This window comes from Hipposideros armiger, unplaced genomic scaffold, assembly GCF_001890085.2.
Source record: "Hipposideros armiger isolate ML-2016 unplaced genomic scaffold, ASM189008v1 scaffold_592, whole genome shotgun sequence".
Classification (NCBI taxonomy): Eukaryota; Metazoa; Chordata; class Mammalia; order Chiroptera; family Hipposideridae; genus Hipposideros; species Hipposideros armiger.
Window position 1 is genome coordinate 202681 of NW_017731942.1, and position 19140 is coordinate 221820.

At 39.8% G+C, this 19140-nt stretch overlaps 1 protein-coding gene across 7 annotated transcripts in view; it reads left to right on the top strand.

Moving 5' to 3' along the window:
- The window catches only part of SAP130 (Sin3A associated protein 130), a 93819-nt gene that overhangs the window by 10156 nt on the left and 64523 nt on the right, over window positions 1-19140 (top strand). For all 7 annotated transcript variants that reach the window (XM_019624555.1, XM_019624557.1, XM_019624559.1 and 4 more), the window contains 8 exons: window positions 406-638; window positions 1383-1541; window positions 2705-2816; window positions 3876-4000; window positions 5605-5729; window positions 14982-15129; window positions 15300-15390; window positions 15616-15720. In XM_019624555.1, coding sequence (XP_019480100.1) covers window positions 406-638; window positions 1383-1541; window positions 2705-2816; window positions 3876-4000; window positions 5605-5729; window positions 14982-15129; window positions 15300-15390; window positions 15616-15720 — 1098 coding nt within the window. The remainder of the gene's footprint in view (window positions 1-405; window positions 639-1382; window positions 1542-2704; window positions 2817-3875; window positions 4001-5604; window positions 5730-14981; window positions 15130-15299; window positions 15391-15615; window positions 15721-19140) is intronic.

Here is a 19140-nt window from a genome sequence, read left to right on the forward strand (position 1 = left end):
CCAAAAAAAATTTTATGTTCTTGGACTTAAGAACTGTACTTAGGTTATCTTTTAATGTTAGGTTTGTATCACTTTTTAAATATTTCAAACGAAATTGTCATATCTTGTACTGCACTTTGAACCATTTGAGCTCATTTTAGATAGTTGTCAGGTCCTTTGTTCATAGGAGTGGGAAAGCTACAGTATTTCAAGCAAGTCCTGTGTTCCACAGATGGGACTCTTTTGAGTTTGATGTCCATCGGGAATCTAATGCCCAAATTCTCCTTTTTAAGACAGTCTCACAAGGAAATGGTCAGTTTATCGACCCTGAAACTTAACTGCAAGTGCCACTCTTGTATGTGCTGCTGCATTAATTAATATTGGAATGATATGACATGCTGTATTCCCCCTTAATGTCTTTCATAGTCGATGAATCTAGTCGAGATGCTGAAGTCACTGCCCGGGAGCTCCTGGGCTCCAGCAGCTCCCTGCAGCCCCGTGAAGAGAAGCAAGAGCCTGTCGTGGTAAGGCCCTACCCACAGGTGCAGATGTTGTCTACACACCATGCTGTGGCATCGGGCACACCTGTCACAGTGACAACCCCACCAGCACATCTGACGCCAGCAGTGCCACTCTCATTTTCAGAGGGACTTATGAAGGTAATGGAGAGGTTTAAAATTTCACATTGAATGACAGCTAAAGACTGTCTAAAATATTCCTGACAATTTTCATGAAGTCTTAGGCTGTATCCTAGGCTTGGTTGGTTGGTTTGGGTTTTTGACCTGCCAGATCAGCTCTTCCCTATAATTCAGAGTCCTGCTGTTCTGCAGTGCTTCGTCTTGTGCTGCTGGGCAGTTGGCATCACAGGATCTTTTCTGGTATCCGTTTGACATTGATTTTATTCAAGTTATGGGCATACTAACTCATTGTATCTTGGAATGGCACTCTTCTCCACAGGTTTGTTTCAGTAGCTTGCTAATTTGGGGGTATCTGAGAATATCGCCTTGTGTATTACCTTGTGGTTATGTTTCAGGTACTGGGTGTTTTGTTTACTTCCACCCAAACATGGGGAAGTAGGGGACAGTGTTGTATAAAAGAAAGACTGTGGGCTAGGAGCTATACAGATATGGGCTTTATTCCCAGGTCTAGATTTTACTGTCTGTGTAGCTTTGAGCAAGTGATTTAGCCTTGCTTTGCACATTTTCTCCTTAGCCTTGCTTTGCACATTTTCTCATCTGTAAAATGGAAATGCTAATACATCAGTGGAAAAGCTATGATGCTGAGAGATAAAATGTAAGGCTCCTGGCACTCTTCAAGGTTGATTTGTGTGCTTTTAACTATAAAATGAAATGCATCACTAGTAAAAAGGTGTTTATATATTTCGTGTGGTTTTCTGTTTGCAGCCGCCCCCGAAACCCACCATGCCTAGCCGTCCCATTGCTCCTGCTCCACCTTCTACCTTGTCACTTCCCCCGAAGGTTCCAGGGCAGGTTACCGTTACCATGGAGAGTAGCATCCCTCAAGCTTCAGCCATTCCTGTGGCAACAATCAGTGGACAACAGGTTTTTTTCCTCTTAATTTGCTGATTTTCAAACTGAGATGCCAAACTGTTGATCATTATTTATTGAATGCCAGCAGTACATTAGGCACTGCACTAAATAAAAAATGGTCACTGATGTCTACAAGGGGATAAGGATAGCTACCGGAAGTAAACCAGTGTGCACAGTGGTCTTTGTCATTTAGCCAGTGGGCACTGAGTGTCTGCTGTGTGTGCGGCTCCACCCTCAGTGTGAGATGCTGCAGATCTGGAGAAGACAGCGCATGTCCTTGAGGAGCTGAATCCAGCCGTGCTAAGTTGTAGGTACCAAACTGGGGGGGTTGAGAACAGCCTCAAGGTCGTTTTATTCTCTGAGGGCAAAGGTATATCTCTTGGGTGAGTGGTGGGTTCCCTCAGGCACCCACCAATCATGAACATTTATTTTGAAGTTTTGTGTTTTAACTTAAAAAATTTTTTTGAAATTATAGTCCTATATAATTATGTATTTGATTTATTTAAATATTTTACCAGTGAAAAAATACTGAATCTCAAAACTTTTTCCCTTCAAGTTTTCAAGAAAACATTGGGATTACAAAAAGATGTACTGTGTTGTTTTCCTTTTGTCATACTGCTAAGTACTCTCAGAAGTACTGGGAACCCCACCCCACCTCCAACACACATACCTGAGAAGCACTGGCTTTGGGAGACTGTGAGGAAAGGACGTTTCAGGGGTGAGCTGAGGAACTGATAGAAGTGTACCTGCTGGATGCTAACTGACATTTACTTAATAATAGAGATAAAGAGTGGATGACTACAGTGGCATGTGAAGGAAATAGTGAGAACAGGAAAAAATAACTTTTGGCCAAGACAAGAAACAAGCGTGAAAGACTGATACTAAAGATGAGAGTCCAAAAGTGGACAGTCAATTCTGTCATCTATTACAGGGACCTAGCAACTAGCTAGGTGCAAGGGGGTTGGTGTCCTCACAGTCCCTTACCACATGCCTGCTGGCACGGTTGTCATGCAGGATGCTGTGTAAAGAAAGCTAAAGGTCTTTCCTTGGGTTACTCACTATCTGAAAGGGGCAACCTCACCCACATTTGGAGGCAGCAGATTTCTTAGAAGCCGTGGCTAAGCATAGGCCAAGCCCAAGCCCGTGAAGATGACGTTGTCCCCTATGTGTTGCAGGGCCACCCCAGTAACCTGCATCACATCATGACCACAAATGTACAGATGTCTATTATCCGCAGCAGTGCTCCCGGGCCTCCTCTGCACATCGGCGCTTCTCATTTACCTCGAGGTAGACTGCCTGTTCTGTTCAAACTCTTAAAATGCAATACACATTTGATAGAGGTTACGGTAACACAAACCATATCCAGCTTATTAAAGCTGCAGCACAGCAGAAGTAAGCACAATATACATTTTTAGTGTGGTCTACTATGTGCTTGTTGTAGATACATTACAGCAAGTGTATGTACGTGTGTGTAAAGTTAAAGCAATTCAAATTTCTAGTGTGGCCTAAAAATCTCCCCTTTTAGATGAAGAACTCCTCAAGGCCATGGTAGCCTGAACATGGTCTTCATTTTTAATAAATAAGTCATTAATACTTATTTATTTAAAGTGTTATAAGTATTAAAATATTAATACTGAATGTTTTTTAAGTTTAGCAATAATGGTTACTCAAAATTTTTTACTCACACAGCAATAAAATGAATTTATTCTCACAATTCAGTTCTAATAGGTTGTGAGGTATTTAATAAGCTTTCTCAACTACTTGATCAGAAATTGTTACCTTCTGTTGGAGAGTATAAAATCATTGCTTGCAAAACCAGATTAACAAATACAAAAGCAGGTTTACTCGGTTTTAACAGAACTCAGAGAGTCTCAGAGTGAGGTTCATTGACCGAAAGGGGTCTGTGTAAGGTTAAAAACTATTTTCATGACGACACTAAGACGTGGTTTACCTTTTGTTTTCAGTGTTGCCATTTGCACTGGTGGTGCTGAGGCATTGGTGGTTCCAGTGAACTCTCGCTGTCTGGGGTGAAAGTGCTGGTCCTGGCCAGACCCAGGCTGGCGGCCCCACGCTGTGGTGTTTGTTGTGTACCCACAGCTGCACATGGTGCAGCTGGTTTCATGTAAGAATGTCCTTGAAAAAGCAGTACAGATTATCAGTTTTATTAAATCTTGGCCCTTGAGTGCATGTTATCTTAATTTTTTGTGTGATGAAATAGAAGGTATTCATAAAGCGCTTCAGCTGAACACTGACAGGGAGTTTTAGGAATTCTGATGATTTTCCTAGGGATTATAATTGGACCTATTTAAATTGTGAGCCATACTGATGCAAAGAATTGTTTTTCAGGTGCAGCTGCTGCTGCTGTGATGTCTAGTTCTAAAGTGACCACCGTCCTGAGGCCGACTTCCCAGTTGCCAAATGCTGCCACAGCTCAGCCAGCGGTACAGCACATCATTCACCAGCCGATCCAGGCATGTCCAGGGTGTGGGTGTCAGCTGGCAAGAACCCAGGGCCCACTTTCAGTCATTCGTTCTGCTGGACACGTGACAGACCTTGGGCTGGAAGTGACTTTCAGTCTAGCTGCCAAGATATGGGGAAGGTTGAATTGTACACAGTCCTGTGATCTGCTGTAGGAATTTAGAAGAGGTAGTAAGGGAAGGCTTTTTGTGAGGATGGGTGTGGTAATGGAGATTCAGAGAAGTGAAGAGGAAGTCGGGGGCAATACTATGAACCATGGCAAGGAAGACAGTGATGGTTAAACACAATGCTTAGTAAAGGCTAGCTGGAACTGAGGAGCTTTAATGTGTACAGGGGTTTATGAATCCCCTAAATGTTTTACACACACATATATGCTTTTGGAGGAAGATGGTCCATGCTTTTCAAAGGAAATTTGTGGCCAGTACTACCGAAGTAGAATGCATTACTAGGTGGTGATGTGTCTCTAAATTCGAAACTCTAGATACAGAGTGTAGGTTGATTCTGTACACTGCAGAGAGCCACTACATTTTTTGAACACAATAACCACTATGATCAATGAAATACCTATGAAAGATTAATCTAACTAAATTACATACAGGAGGTGGAAATTCAAACACACATTTGGGGGCCAAACTGGTAATGTGTGTGAAACAGCTGGGTTTAAGACAGTAAGAACAGTGCTGATGAGGACACTGGGTAGTACATATCCACCCAGAGCCTTCAAAATGAAAGACCTTGCTGCTGACAAGACAGATTCAGGTACTGAAAGGCCCCCAGCAGTATGTATGGTACTAGGAAGGACTGCAGAAAGGAGAACCAAGACGAGGTGCTCTAGAGAGGAAAATGGTATAGCAGCCATGGAGTGAGACAGCAGGTTGTAACGATAGGTGCAGCAGGTAAGGGAGGTGACAGGTCAGGAATGGACAGAGTTTGCAGAGTTAACTGCATGTAGTAAGGTCAGGAAAGAGGAACTACTCAAAAGCGCAGATGGATGGAATAATTGACAGTAGACAAGCAGATGAAGCTCAGTGTGGAACTAGTTTGTCAGGTGAAGATTTTACATACTGATGGAGTTGGTGGTAAGGGAAGTATATCCACGTGAAGACATCCAGAAAGCATGTAGGCACCCTGAGTCTTGTGCCAACAAAGAGCATAGGAGCGTGTGTCTGCCTTCAGTTACCATGCTGAATGAATGGTCTGAGAGCCACAGCTCTGCCCAGTGGCTGAGTATTCCTCTGTGGACAGCATTCAGTTGTGTGGTTATGTAAATGTCAACCAGGACCACAGCAATCTGGGGGGGTTAGATCCTAGTTTGTACTAATAGTATGACACAAGTTTTGATCCAGTCATATATAGAAAGGAGGAACTTGTGTTATCCAATCAAAATCAGATTTTTTTTTTAAATAATTTTGACTCTTGTTTTTATAACAACCTTTGAAAAGAATTCCTTAATCAGAATGGTGAGAATTTACTATCATTTGGACAGTAACATACTTATTTGAAGGCCCATGTTTCCAATTATACTTCCAGTGTTTGGCTTACTATATTTTATTTTGCTTTTTGTTTGAAATGAAATGTTTTTCTCTTCTCTCGGTAGTCTCGTCCTCCTGTGACCACCTCTAATACCATCCCTCCTGCCGTGGTTGCGACTGTCTCAGCTACCAGAGCTCAGTCTCCAGTCATTACTACAACAGCAGCACATGCTACTGACTCAGCACTGAGGTACATCTGGGGGTTTGAACCCAAGCCATCTGCCATCCTGCCATCTTCTCTCCCCTTTTTCTTTCCTTTCTTCATTCCTTCAGTTAACTCAATACTAATTGAGTCTTTTTTTTAATGAACTGAGTGGTGATCTAGATCCTGAGGATAGCAGTGAACACATTCCTGTCCTCGGCATTTCTATTATTTTGGCGTCTAGAGACATATAATAAAAAATTTAAAAAAAGAGTTTTTTAGATGATGAAAAGTGCTTTGGGGGAAAATTAGGTAGAGTGAATGGGATTTGGAGTGACAGGGTAGGCAGTACAGGGGCTTACTTTTTCCTATAAACTGATCAGGAAGGCTTTGTTGATAAGAATACATTTGAGCAGAAAATTAAAGGACATGATGAAGTGAGCCATGTGGCTATCTGGGTTAGGAGCATTCTCAGCAGTGGACACAGTCCGTGCAGAGGCCCTGAGATGGGTGTGTTTACCACATACAAGGAGCAGCAAAAGGCTAATGGTCAGAGAGCAGCAAGAGATGATTTTGGGAGGTAACAGGGTCCCCAGATCATGTAGGCCTTACGGACCACACTAAGGATTTGGACTTGCAGGGGTGCAGTGAGGAGCCTTGGCAGAGTTTGAGCAGGACAGCGCCATGAGTTGAAGTTTTAGTTGGATCAGCCTGGTTACTAGGTTGAGTAGGCTGTAGAGAATGAAAGTTGGAAACAGAAACTGTTTAGAAGGGCATTACAGAAATCCAGGAGAGGTGATTGTTGGAGGTGGAAAGACATGGTTAGATTCTGAATAGAATTTTGAAGATAGTCAAGAGAATTTCGGAGGAATTATTGGGTCGTCCGGAAAGTCATGACATATTTTTCTGTGTTTTTCAATGCAAAAATGCATCATAACTTTCCTGACAACCCAATACATAGAGAGCTGTGGGAGAACGAGATGAGTTGGCCTGTGCAGCTAGGGGGTGGAGTTGCATTAACTCGAGATGGAGAACAGTTGGAGGAATAGTTTTTAGGGAGGAATTCCATGGAGATTTTGGCTTGGGGGTTTTTTTAAGGTTGTGCTGACTTCTGAGTACCCAATTGGAGGTGTTGAGATATGTTACTGTATGAGTGTGGAGTCCAGGGAAGTGTTCTGGAGGAGCTAATGTAGAAAGACAATATAAATGGGGAGAGGTTTATGAGACAGAAAATATTCCCTGTTGAGAATGCTGTGGGGGAGGCAGTGTTCTCGGGAGAACTAGGATTCATTAGGGCAGGAGGGTAAGGCTGATTCAAAGAAGAGTTTGAGGATTCGGTCAATTTTGCTAAAGATGGATTGTAAGTCCAGAGAGTACAGGAAGGGTTGGGTGTTGGAAAAGAAAGGTGGTGTAATTAAGAGACTTATGGAGCCAGGCAGGGATAAAGTCTGGTTGATGAAGGACTATCTCAGAGATTTTATGAGTGACAGAATCAGGGATGAAGACATGATGGGATTTGTCCTCATGGTCCCCAAGCCATTTGGGGTGATGAGGCTATGAAAGTGTGGTTGCAGAAGGCCGTGGGATATGAGCTTTGTCAGGAGCACACAGTTCCAGTGGCCTTGCTTGATTCCTGCCATTGGTGATGAGGATGCCAGAGAAAACCTTTGGCAAGAGAAACAAGAAGTGATTCACTAAACAAGAGAAGGGGTAGTGGGTATGGGGGATAGAGCTGTCAGAAACTAGAGACCTTCCGGAAAACGTGATTACCAGCGGGAGGCAGGGAAGGAGGAGGAGTCTGAGACACTTCTGTTTCTTCCTTGATTGGCCAAGTACATGGAAAGTAAACAACAGAAAGAAAGCAGGTTTTAGGAAGATAGTTGTGTTTGGGAATACTGAGTTTCTCTGTGGAACATCAAGTGGCTATGGTCAACAGGTGGTTGAAGGACTGTCTGTGCCAGAGATGCGGGTTCAGAAGTCACCAACACACAGCCTGCACAGCCTGCAGTTAAAAGCGGTGAGGTGTCTGAGTCTGCCTGGGGGGATGTTTAGAGTGAAAAGAGGGCCTAGCACCAAAATCTGAAGAAAATAACACTGAAACACAGAGTAGTGCCCAGAACTTATCTTTAACCGTTGGCTCTATCATTTGTTAGCTGTGTGACCTTAGGCCAGTTTCTCAGCTTCCCTGATCATTAGTTCCCTTTTCAATAAAATGAGGACACTTTACTTTTTGGTAATAGAATATATTGCCTGAGGTATAGTGAGACACAACTTCCCAACAACATAAAATAGACTATATTGTCATTTTAACTTCATATTGCCTTTAAAAAGTTAATATATTCAGATGGTATGAAATTCAAAAGTCACAAATGTGTATACACTGAAAACTAGGATTAAGTTGGGTTTTTTAAAGCCATCTTATCGAAGTATCTGTCTTTTCCATGATATTGTGTTTTTAATGAAAAATGGACATTGAATTTTGTCTGATATATTTTCAACATTCACTCATACAACATGTAGTTACTGTGTACCTCTTATGTTTCGGTCAGTGCTCTAGGCACTGGAAGTACATTAGTGAATTAAACAGACAAAAACACATCAGATGATTTTTCTATTTATGTAACTATGATAAATTTCTAATATCTAATTCCCTTTGAATTCTGGAGATAGAAAGTTTCAACAGACCAATTTCCATAGAAGAAATAGAAAAAAATTTCACAGTACTATCTCCCAGAAAAGCACCAGGCCTAGACTATTTCACTGAATTCTACCAAACTACCCATGACCAGGTAAAACAGTAACAATTAAATTGATTCAAGGCATAGAAAAAGAAAGTTCAAAAAACAATTTAAATGGTAAGTCTTACTCTCTGTTAAATAGATTCAATCCTGTCTGCAGTTCTTTGATTTTTTTTTGTTGGTGTTCATTACTTGATGGAATGAAATTTATTCTCTGTTACTTTCTTCAAGAAGGGCTTATAGAATCTATATTTTGTTTACATGCTTAAAATCATTTCCCAGATGTCTTTACACTTAGCAGTAGTTTGGCTGATACAGAATTTTTTTGATTTCTGTATTCTTTCCATTATTACTTTATAGGTATTTTCCTCTGGATAATACTGTACAGAAAAGTCTGAGATTAGCCTGATTTTTTTTTTTTAAAAAAAACCCTTAAAAAAGGACCTTGATATTTTCTCTTAATTGCCTAAGATTCTTGATCATTGAATTTCAGCAGCTTTACTAGGATGTGTGTTGTAGTGACCATTATGTAACATTTTGTCCCATAACGTGGTGTGCCTTTTTAACATGCAGCATAAAACCGTATTTATAAAAAGTTTTCCTGAATTGTATCTTTATAAGTTCATCCTATTCCATTTTAGGGGGGGGGGGGGCGGGGACGACACACCCAATTATGTGTTCGTTGGATATTTTTGCATGACTTCCGTCTCTAACCCTTTTTAACTCTTTTTGTCCCCTTCAGATTCTGCTTACTTTCTCCAGATCTGTGTTCCTTACTGCGTTTTTAGCATGATCTCTCTTATTCTGCATTTAATTTTGCTTTCATTCCTGAAACAGCAGAATGCATTTCTTCTGTTTCTCTCTTGAGCTCTCTTTGTGCATTTAGTTTGTCTCCATCATTGTTTTCTCATCACTTCAAGTGAACTCTTGCATCTTTGTGTTTTCTTTTCCTGGAAGCAGTTATTTTATTAAGTTTTTATTTCGTGGCACAATTTTCATCTGCTTAATGAAAGCATTTCTACCGAACTTCCCTGTTTCTGTCTACCTTTTTCCTTGTAGCAACTTTAAATAGGTTCTGTGCTAGTTCCTTTCTGAGTGCTCACTTTTGAATGAATTGAATTTATTCTGGATCAGCTGTTTATAATTGGTTCTTGTAGGCTGGGCTGTGTATTGCGTTAGGAGAAATTTTCCTGACTCACAGTCCTGTGCTTGAGGGGTTTTGGGCCATTATTTTTTTCCTGCTGGTATAGATAGATTACTCAGAATGGCAGTTTCTCTCTTCCCTAGATCCCCCACACACTGTTTCCCACCTGGGGCTTATCTACGTCTATGTGATTACTAGTCCTGCTTTGCCACTTGGATCTTAGAACCTGTCTGGTGGACTTCACTGCCAGCTCCCACTGCTGTAACAAGATGTTGGTCTCCTCACTTTGGGGAATTATACTTTGCTGGCTTTTTACCCCTTAAATTACAGCTGCAGAAATATTTTCTCCATTGGTTCATGTGTCCCTTGGTTGTTACTATCTCTGACAGTTCTGCTACCTGTTCTGTGGGTTGAGGTTTCGGGTGTCTACTAGTTTTACCAAAGATGGAGACTGCATTCCTATTTTTGGTTTTCCTTGTTACTGCTCTCTGAAAGGAAAAGGAGAAAATATCAAACTGTCAGTCTCTACCTACAATAATTCTTGTCCTCACTCCAGAAAAGTTCAAACAAGGACCCAGCTAAACACTGGAGGTGGCCAGTGTCCACTTGTTGTAAATTAACCCCTTGGTTTCTGTATCTGTCCTATTTCTAAATAGGGTCTCTAGCCCTTTGAGGCCATTAAAAATAAAAAACTGATCATTAAGAGAAGTAGTATAGTGATTAGGATAGCATTCTTGGGAGCACTTTCTAGCTGGCTGAACTTGATCTTTTTGACCCTTGGGTTGGGGAGTGGAATTGTCACTATGGACTCAAGGGTGTTTGATTTATTCAAAGTGTTTTAATCAAAATACCTTTCTTTTTCTCCCAGTTGCCCCAAATTTGGCTACTGAGAACCCCTTTGATCTGGCTCGGGTGTCCTTTTGATAACACCTGTTAAGTCTTTGAATACTTTCTTTCTAAAACATGATAACTCAGGCTCTTTTTTACTTTCCCTGCTTCCCTAGCCTTGAAATCAGCCATATCACCAAGGATTCTTGGTTCATGTGAGTGGAGAATAGTATTCAGAACCCAAGATCTGGGTGCTAGGGGTACACATTGTTTCTCGGATATCATTGCTTTTGGATTGTTTCTGTGGAAAGAAGTGGTCAATGTAGTAAAGACAGTCATGTCTTCATACCGCTATTTCTAAATGAAATTTAACAGTACAGGTTTTTTTCTTGCTTAGATTTTTATCTTTGTGTGTCTTTTCTCTTACATCGAAAGCCTTGTTGCCTGAAGACATTAATATAACCACCTGGTTTTTTTTCATCTATAATACATTAAAAAAATAGTTTCAGAGTAACAGTTCGGAGTCCCAAGTCCACTTGTCATAAATTAACCCCTTATTTTCTGTAGATTACTACTAACAATAACACTACTGAGTAAAGTTTAAGATTTCTTCACATTCTTTTTGTCCTCAGACTAGGTTCCGCTAAGTAGAGTGGGAATGTGTTCAAAAGTCACCTGAAGTGATTCTTTTCTCTGTGGGATATGTAGTAACATTTTCTTTTTCCTAATTTGTATTGACATTTCTAAAATACAAATGTGGCCGGCCGAGTAGCTCAGTTGGTTAAGAGCTCGCTCAAGAGTTTGAGCTCTGAGCAACAGCGGTTCGAGTACCGGCCCGAGCTGAGCAGCCACTGAGCTGCCAACAGGTGGCAGGATGACTCAGCTAAAAATAAATAAAATAAATAAAAAATAAAATAAAATACAAATGTATAAAAAGTATACAGTGAGGAGTGTCCCTGTTATCTCTGTCCCGCAGGTACTAATTTCCTTTGTTCCTATCCCTTTGTTTTCCAAGATAACCTGTTAATTTTTTGGTTATCTTTCCAGTATGTGTTTATTATAATTTAACATATAGTTAGGATTATTTGTTTAAATTTGTTTTTAATTTTAGGATTTGTGTTCGATTTTAACTATTTTAAACATGGAAAATACTGATTTGGTTCAAAAGTCAAAGCTAATGTAAAGATGAACTCAGAGGAGTACCCTGTCCTCTCCCAAGTCACCATCTGCTCTTGGGAGGCTCCATTTTATCATTTTCTGATTTGCCCTCTCAGAGTTTCTTTCCATGAGAATAAGTATACACACAGATAAACACGTACATTTTCTTTTTCCATTCCTTTGTTACAGAATATATAGCATGTTATGTTTACATACACTGTTTCGTACCTTGCATTTTTCTTTTAACAGTACATTCCGTAGCTGATTCCAAATGAGCACATAGAGAATCTTACTCATTCTTTTTGGCTGCGTTGTACCCTAGCTCATGGGTGAACTGACGAACGTTTTGGCATATACTATTGCTTGTTTGTGATGGTATACCTTCAAGGTGTATTTGTGGGAGTGGGAGTGCTAGGTCAAAGAGTAAATGCCTCAATTTCCTCACCTAGAAAATCGCATTAATATTACCTACATCAGAAATCATTATGAGGAGTAATTATATATGTAAAGCACTTAAAACAACCTGGTGTGTAATGTGCATTATGTAAATATTAACACTTGTTATTTTTCATTAGAGTAAATGAAAATCAAAGATTATATATATAGCCTATATATAGACTATAGTCTATGCTTTCAGAAACACTTTTAGATATGTTAAGATATCTAAATACTTAATATAAATATTCTTTTGGGGATTTATTTTTATATGAACTGGACCTCTTAAATTATGAACATGTTTAAGTTTCAATTAAAGAGACCCTTTCCAGGTGATTCTATTGGCATTCTTTGTTACAAGGATCTTTAAAATTGTTTCCATAATTAGGCTTATTTACTCTAAAATTTGTCATTGTTTTAATTATGTATACATGTATCGCTCTGAATGTTCTTCATTGTAAATGCTGGGAGTATGTGGCTTTCATGGCACTGTACTTGATGACCTGCATCGTCAATTATTAAAAATCCAACCTCCAATAGTAGGCTTTCTTTTCACGTTCCAGTAGTTGCATCGGTGGCAATGGCTTTCAGCTTTCCTTTGAACTTGAATGATATGCCATTTAGTTCTCTTTCTGCAGGGAGAAAACCATCCTTTATTCAGTTTATAAACTTTATTCACAGATATTCCACCAGATCTGATTTTAAAGCATTTTGAGAAAGGATCCTTATGGTGAAATCACTGCTTAGTTTAGACACATGACGTCTCAATCACATTTTCACCCTTCCAGCTCAACTTATCAAGTTTTCTTCTTCCTACTTTATATTCACATAGTTCTAAAATACAAAAGCATAAAAAGGTATACAATAAGGAGTATCACTCTCTCCTTTGTCCCCCACCTACGAGATTCCTATGCTCCTTTCCCTTTGCCTTTCTAAGGTAACCTGTTAATAGTTTTTTGGGGAATCCTTCCAGTGTTTCTTAAATACAGTCAAATTCAAATGCAATTCTTACTTTTATCCTTTTGACCCAAAAGATTGTTTACCCAAAAGATTGTTTAATTCATATATTCCTCTTTCCTTTTTTTTTTTTTTTCATATAACAACATATATTGAAAACTTTTCATTTCAGTACCTGGAGTTTCATCTTTCTTTTAGTAGCAATATGGTGATTCATTGTGTAAATGAATTTGAGGTTGTTTCTAGTACTTCACTATCACAAATAATTTTGCAACGAATAACTTTATATGTAGGTCATTAGTCATGTGTGCAAGAATATCTGTAGGATGAATTCCCAAAAGTGATCAGCGGGTATGTGTGATTATAATTTTGATACCTCCTGTCTAATTGCATTCCTTGGGGTTTATACCAATTTATACTCCCTTCCGGGTGTTTAAAAGTGCCTTTTTCCTTACAGTTTTAACAACAGATTATGTTGTCATTTTTTTTTTTTAAAGATTTTTTTATTGGGGAATTGGGGGGATGGGGACAGTGCTGGGGAATTGGGGGAAGGGGAACAGACAACTTGCTGTCGTTTTGTTCTTCAGTCTAGTTGTGGAGGACGTTGCTTCACTGGCCCAAGTTGGCACCATCATTGTGCTCTTCCCTGGCGAGGCAGATCAGTCGCCGGCTTCTGGACGGCTGCTCACTGCGGCTGCTGGCTGCTCACGCTGGCTGCTGGCTACACATGGTAGCCCATGGCAACCCACTGCCGCAGGGACTGCAGCCTATGCCGTGCCGGCGACTCACAGCAGCCCAGCTCCAGGTTGAGCTGTTGTTCAGCATCTTAGCTGTAGAGGGCAATGTCACTGGCCCTCCTCATATGTGGGATCCGAACCGGAGCCCTCTGGCATCCCAAGCCAATTCTTAACCATCGCGCCACTCGGCCGGCCCTTGTCATTTTTTTTAATTGTTGCTAGGTGAATGATGATATCTCAGTGTATTTTAAATTCCATTTCTCTTCCTATGAGTGAGAGTGAGCATCTTTGCTTTGTTAAGGAACCATTTATGGTTTTTTTAGCAAACTATTCATGTTCCTTGCCTGTTTTTTATTGGGCTGTTATTTTTCTCATTGATTTGTAGGAGCTCTTAATATATTCAGAAGATTACACTTTTACCTATGAGTCTTTTGATTTTGCTTATAGTGTGTTTTGCTATTTAGGAAGTTTTATTTATTCAGAGTCAAATTTATTGATCTTTTATAGCTTGGGGATTTTGAAAGCTTTTAATAGAAAGCTCTTTCCTACTCTTAAGATTATAAAAGAATTCTATCTTTTTTGGTGTACTTTTTTATTTTCCTTTGATCATTTTTGTATTTATTCTGGTATACTGTATGGATCTAAGTTTATTTTTTCCAAATAGCTGTATAATCTTCCCAACATCATTTATTAAATAGTACCCCCTCACCCCACCCCCACCCCAACTTGAGATGCCAACTTTGTTGCACTGTCAGGTGTTCTTGCTATTGTTGCAGTTTAGTAGTTTGTTGCCAGTTAAACTGACCAGCTGTCTGTGTTGATATCCCTTTCAGTTATTAGGCAATCATAACTAACTTTTTATCATTTGGTAAGAAATCATATACAATTGCAGTGGAGGTCAGTTCTTCAAGGATCATAGGTTAAGCTACTGTTAATCGAGGTTGTGTGTAGTCTTTCCTTGGAATGGTGAGAACCTTGGTGTGTATCTTCAGCTTTGTCCACAGAGTGAAAAGTGTTCATTATAGTACTGCTTGCTTGGGATTGGCATAGAGCACTGATAAACTCTTTGGAGAGTACTGAGAATGATAAAGATTCATTTATTCAGTTCATGGTACATATTGACATGAGGCTTATGGCAGTTTTGGGAGAGAAACTCAATGGGCCATTTACTTCGTTGGTTCAACTGTGGACTTCACAAATCTTCACAACTCTGTGATCTAGCACTAGATAGTAAACGTCCTTGACTGCCTGCATTGTGTCTGGAGACAACTTATAAATCATAATGTCCTTTCTGGCTTTTCAGTCGACCAACTTTGTCTATCCAGCATCCACCATCTGCAGCAATTAGTATTCAGCGTCCTGCCCAGGCCAGGGATGTAACGACAAGAATCACACTGCCATCTCACCCTGCGCTGGGGACACCAAAACAGCAGCTCCATACCATGGCTCAGGTAAAACCAGAGGTGAACACCATCTGTGTACTCTGTGGGTTAAACCAGAACTGTGCCTACATTGCTGAGCACCTGCAACACTGAAGGCAGTGATTGCTTTTAACCTGGGTTCAGTGGGAAATGTTCTTGTTTATAATTCTGTGCTATGGGGTTCCCCCTCGCCCCCACAGAAAACTATCTTCAGTACTGGCACACCAGTGGCTGCAGCAACAGTAGCACCTATTTTGGCAACCAACACCATTTCTTCAGCAACCACAGCTGGTAAGTCGGCAACTCTACAGTTGCTTCTTGCCAGGGAAGAATGACGCTTAAGTGGTGGGTAAATTTTTTATTTCTCAGCTTCAGTTAGAGAAAAAGAATAGGCTAGAAAAATTCTCTTAACTTTCCCCAAGAGCTTTTCTCAGGTTTTTAAGAATCTATGATGTGCAGAGAATCTGTGATGTGCAGAGGCCATTGTTGAAAATTTTCCTTTTTCTTCCCTTTCAGGATCTGTGTCACACACACAAGCTCCCACGAGTACAATTGTTACCATGACAATGCCCTCACATTCATCCCATGCTACCGCTGTGACCACCTCAAACATCCCAGTCGGTAAGTGTTGTGCAGCCTTCAAATGGAATCTTAAAAGGAATTTTTCAGCTTCTCTGACCAGCTCTTCATACAGATGGCTAGTATTGATTTTTTTTATTGTTGTTGATTTTCAAAGCAACACTGAATTTAACTTTTAATAATAGTTGTCATATAGATTTGATATTGCTAGGAAGGGGGGAAAAGACGATAATAATCTTCGAGAGCTCAAAGTAAACTTTATTTTAACCCTACTTTTGACTTCCTCATTTATCAAACTTTACCTCTTTTATGTATACCTTTTAAAGAAATAAATTTGCTGACATAGATAAGAACAGGAAAAGCAAGAAAGAAGCAAAGATACAGAATGAAGAGAACTTGTACACTCATAGATTGTTCAGGAAAAATCTCTGGGTGATGAAACAATGGGAAGAATGCTAAACCTCAAGTTGATTACCCTTGGGTTTTCATCTGAGTGCTGCCTCAGGATACTTCATAACCATCCTAAAATTTCTTCTAGGCTTTGTTTGTTCCCCTTTTAAATATGTGGATATGTTGCATATAAAAAAATCTTTGAAAAGTTTCTGACAGCCCAACTTCAGTCTTCAAGAGCAGGGACTGGCACACGTTTTCCATAGGACCAGATAGTAAATGGATTTGTAGGCCTCCTGTTTGTGTGGCACCTACTCACCGGTGGACAGTACAGAAACAAGTGGGCGTGGCTGTGTCAGGAAGACTTGATGGACAGAAATTTGAAGTTCATGTAATTTTTATGTATCGTGAAATACTGTAATTTTTTCCCCCTAAACATCAGGCAGGATTTGTCTTACAGGCCGGCAGTTGCCAGCACGTATCCTAGGGCCTCATACATCACTGTCACAGCTCCCAAAGGGAGACTGTGTGGCCCATGAAGCAGACCACTGCTCTCTCTAATCCACAAGCCACAGGTTTTAGTATCCAGGGTTACCTTTGCCTTGGTTCTATGATGATGAACATGTCATCATCCTATTCTCCACTCCCAAAGATCTAAGACGGCTGCCGTATTTTTAATATACTCTACTCTTAGAAATAAGACTGCTTTTTGTGAGATGACACTCAAAATACTGAACCGTCAGAATCTGGTGACCAGACACAGAACTATAGCTTCCCTAACCTCTGTGTTCCAGCCCTGGGGCGGTCCCTCCCTACTTCCTCCTTTCATGTGCGAAGCAGCTGCAGCTTCACAGCCCTCAGAAAACTTTGAGGACACTTGTCCAGAATAAAGGTTCCACCAGGTCACGCTTTTCTAGGTACCTGGGCCATGCCAGCCCTTAATTGGTACTAAGCCCCACAGAAGACTTCTAGCAGAGAGAACACTGTTACTGGGTCTTTCTCACATGACTGCTCACTGCCACTTGGCACCAAATTTCTCTCAGATTCGTCGAATTTAATTTCACTTATGCAGAAAGAAGTTTGTTATGTATGTGTGTGGGTTTCACAGTAATGCACTTTGTTGAAAAAGATTGTTGCTTGTTCCATATAGTCATTTCAAACCGATTTCTGGCTATACATGACAATGTCATCAGTTATCCTCAATGCTATAACATCAGAGCCAAGCCCATTCTTTAAATTTTATAGTTGAGAATCTCACTAGGGAATCTGCAGCTATAAAGAAAAAGACCAGAAGGGACAGTGTACCCCATAGGAGTTCCCTGGTTTCATTTTGAACCCTCTCGAAAAATTATTTTGAGATTGGTTCTTGTTAATGTCATTATATTTTCCAGAGATCACACTGTGGAAGTCAATGTCTTCATTCATTTGGCTAAAACTACCAACTTTTTACTTGTCCTAAGTTACTCTATTACTCTGTTCTGTATCTCCCCAGCTCATTTTATCTTTGAATTTTAACCATTTACAAAATTCTAGGTATGAAAGTTATTTGACGTAAGTGTCCAAACATTTAACATCCACCACTTAATGTGATTCGTATAAGGTCCATCAGGTTTATGCTCTAGTTCTATTTTTGTCTTTTATAGTAATCCAAATACTTCTTTGTTACATCATAATAGGATCCCTGTAGAAAGGTACCTCAGTTGAGAAGAGAAACCTGATGAGCACTGATTTTCAAGCTCAGGTATAGATTAAATCTCCTAAGTGGCTTTTTCCAAGTGACACTTGCTTCCTTCAAATGAGAATAAATATTGAATTCAGCTATTGTTGCTGATAAGAACTTGTTGGATGAGAGGGTAAGCCTGATTGACGATGACCATAGAGTTTTTGCCTCAAATGAATGCTCATATCCAATAGAATGCCAACCTTATTTTCCTTTTTTAAAATTAGTTCCAGATGTACAAAACCACATAATGATTAGACATTTACACCCTCACAAAGTGATAACCCCAACAAGACTACTACCCATCTGACACTATACATAGCTATTACAATATCATTGACTATGTTCCCTATGCTGTACTTTATATCCCATGACTACATATATTTATTTTTAATAATAGTTGACATTCAATATTATTTTATATTAGTTTCAGGTGTACAGCACAGTGGTTAGGCATTTATATAATTTGTGAAGTGATCTTGATAAAGTCTAGTACCCATCTGACAAGATACATACTTTTTACAACATTATTGAATATATTCCCCATACTGTGTTTCACATCCCCATGACTATTTTTGACAACCAATTTGTACTTCCTAATCCCTTCATCTTTATCACCCACCCGCCAAACCCCCTCCTATCTAGCAACCATCTGTTCGTTCTATCTATGAGTATTTCTGTTTTGTTTGTTCCTTTATTCTGTTCTTGAGATTCCACATATAAGCGAGATACAATATATGTGTTGCTCTGTCTGACTTATTTAACTTAGCATGATACCCTCTAGGTCCATCCATGTTTTTGCAGATGATAAGATCTCATTTTTATAGCAGAGTAATACTCCATTGTATAAATGTACCACAGTTTCTTTATCCAATCATCTATCAGTGGGCATTTCGGTTGGTTCCATTATTGTGAATAGCACTGCAATAAACGGGTGCATATATTTTTTCAAATTAGTGTTTTGGATTTCTTTGGATAAATACCCATGAGTGGAATTATACACTGGGTCATAAGGTAATTCTATTTTTAATTTTTTGCAAAACCTCCACACTGTTTTCCGTAGTGGCTGCATCAGTTTAAATCCCACCAACAGTGCACAAGGGTTCCCTTTTCTCCACAGCCTCGCCAGCTCTTGTTGTTTGTCATTTATTGATGATAGTCATTCTGACAGGAGTGAGGTGATATCTCACTGTAGTTTTTTGTTGTTTTTTTTAAAGATTTTTATTGGGGAATTGGGATAGGAACAGTGCTGGGGAATTGGGGGAAGGGGAATAGACAAGTTGCTGTCGTTTTGTTCTTCAGTCTAGTTGTGGAGGACATTGCTTCACTGGCCCAAGTTGGCACCATCATTG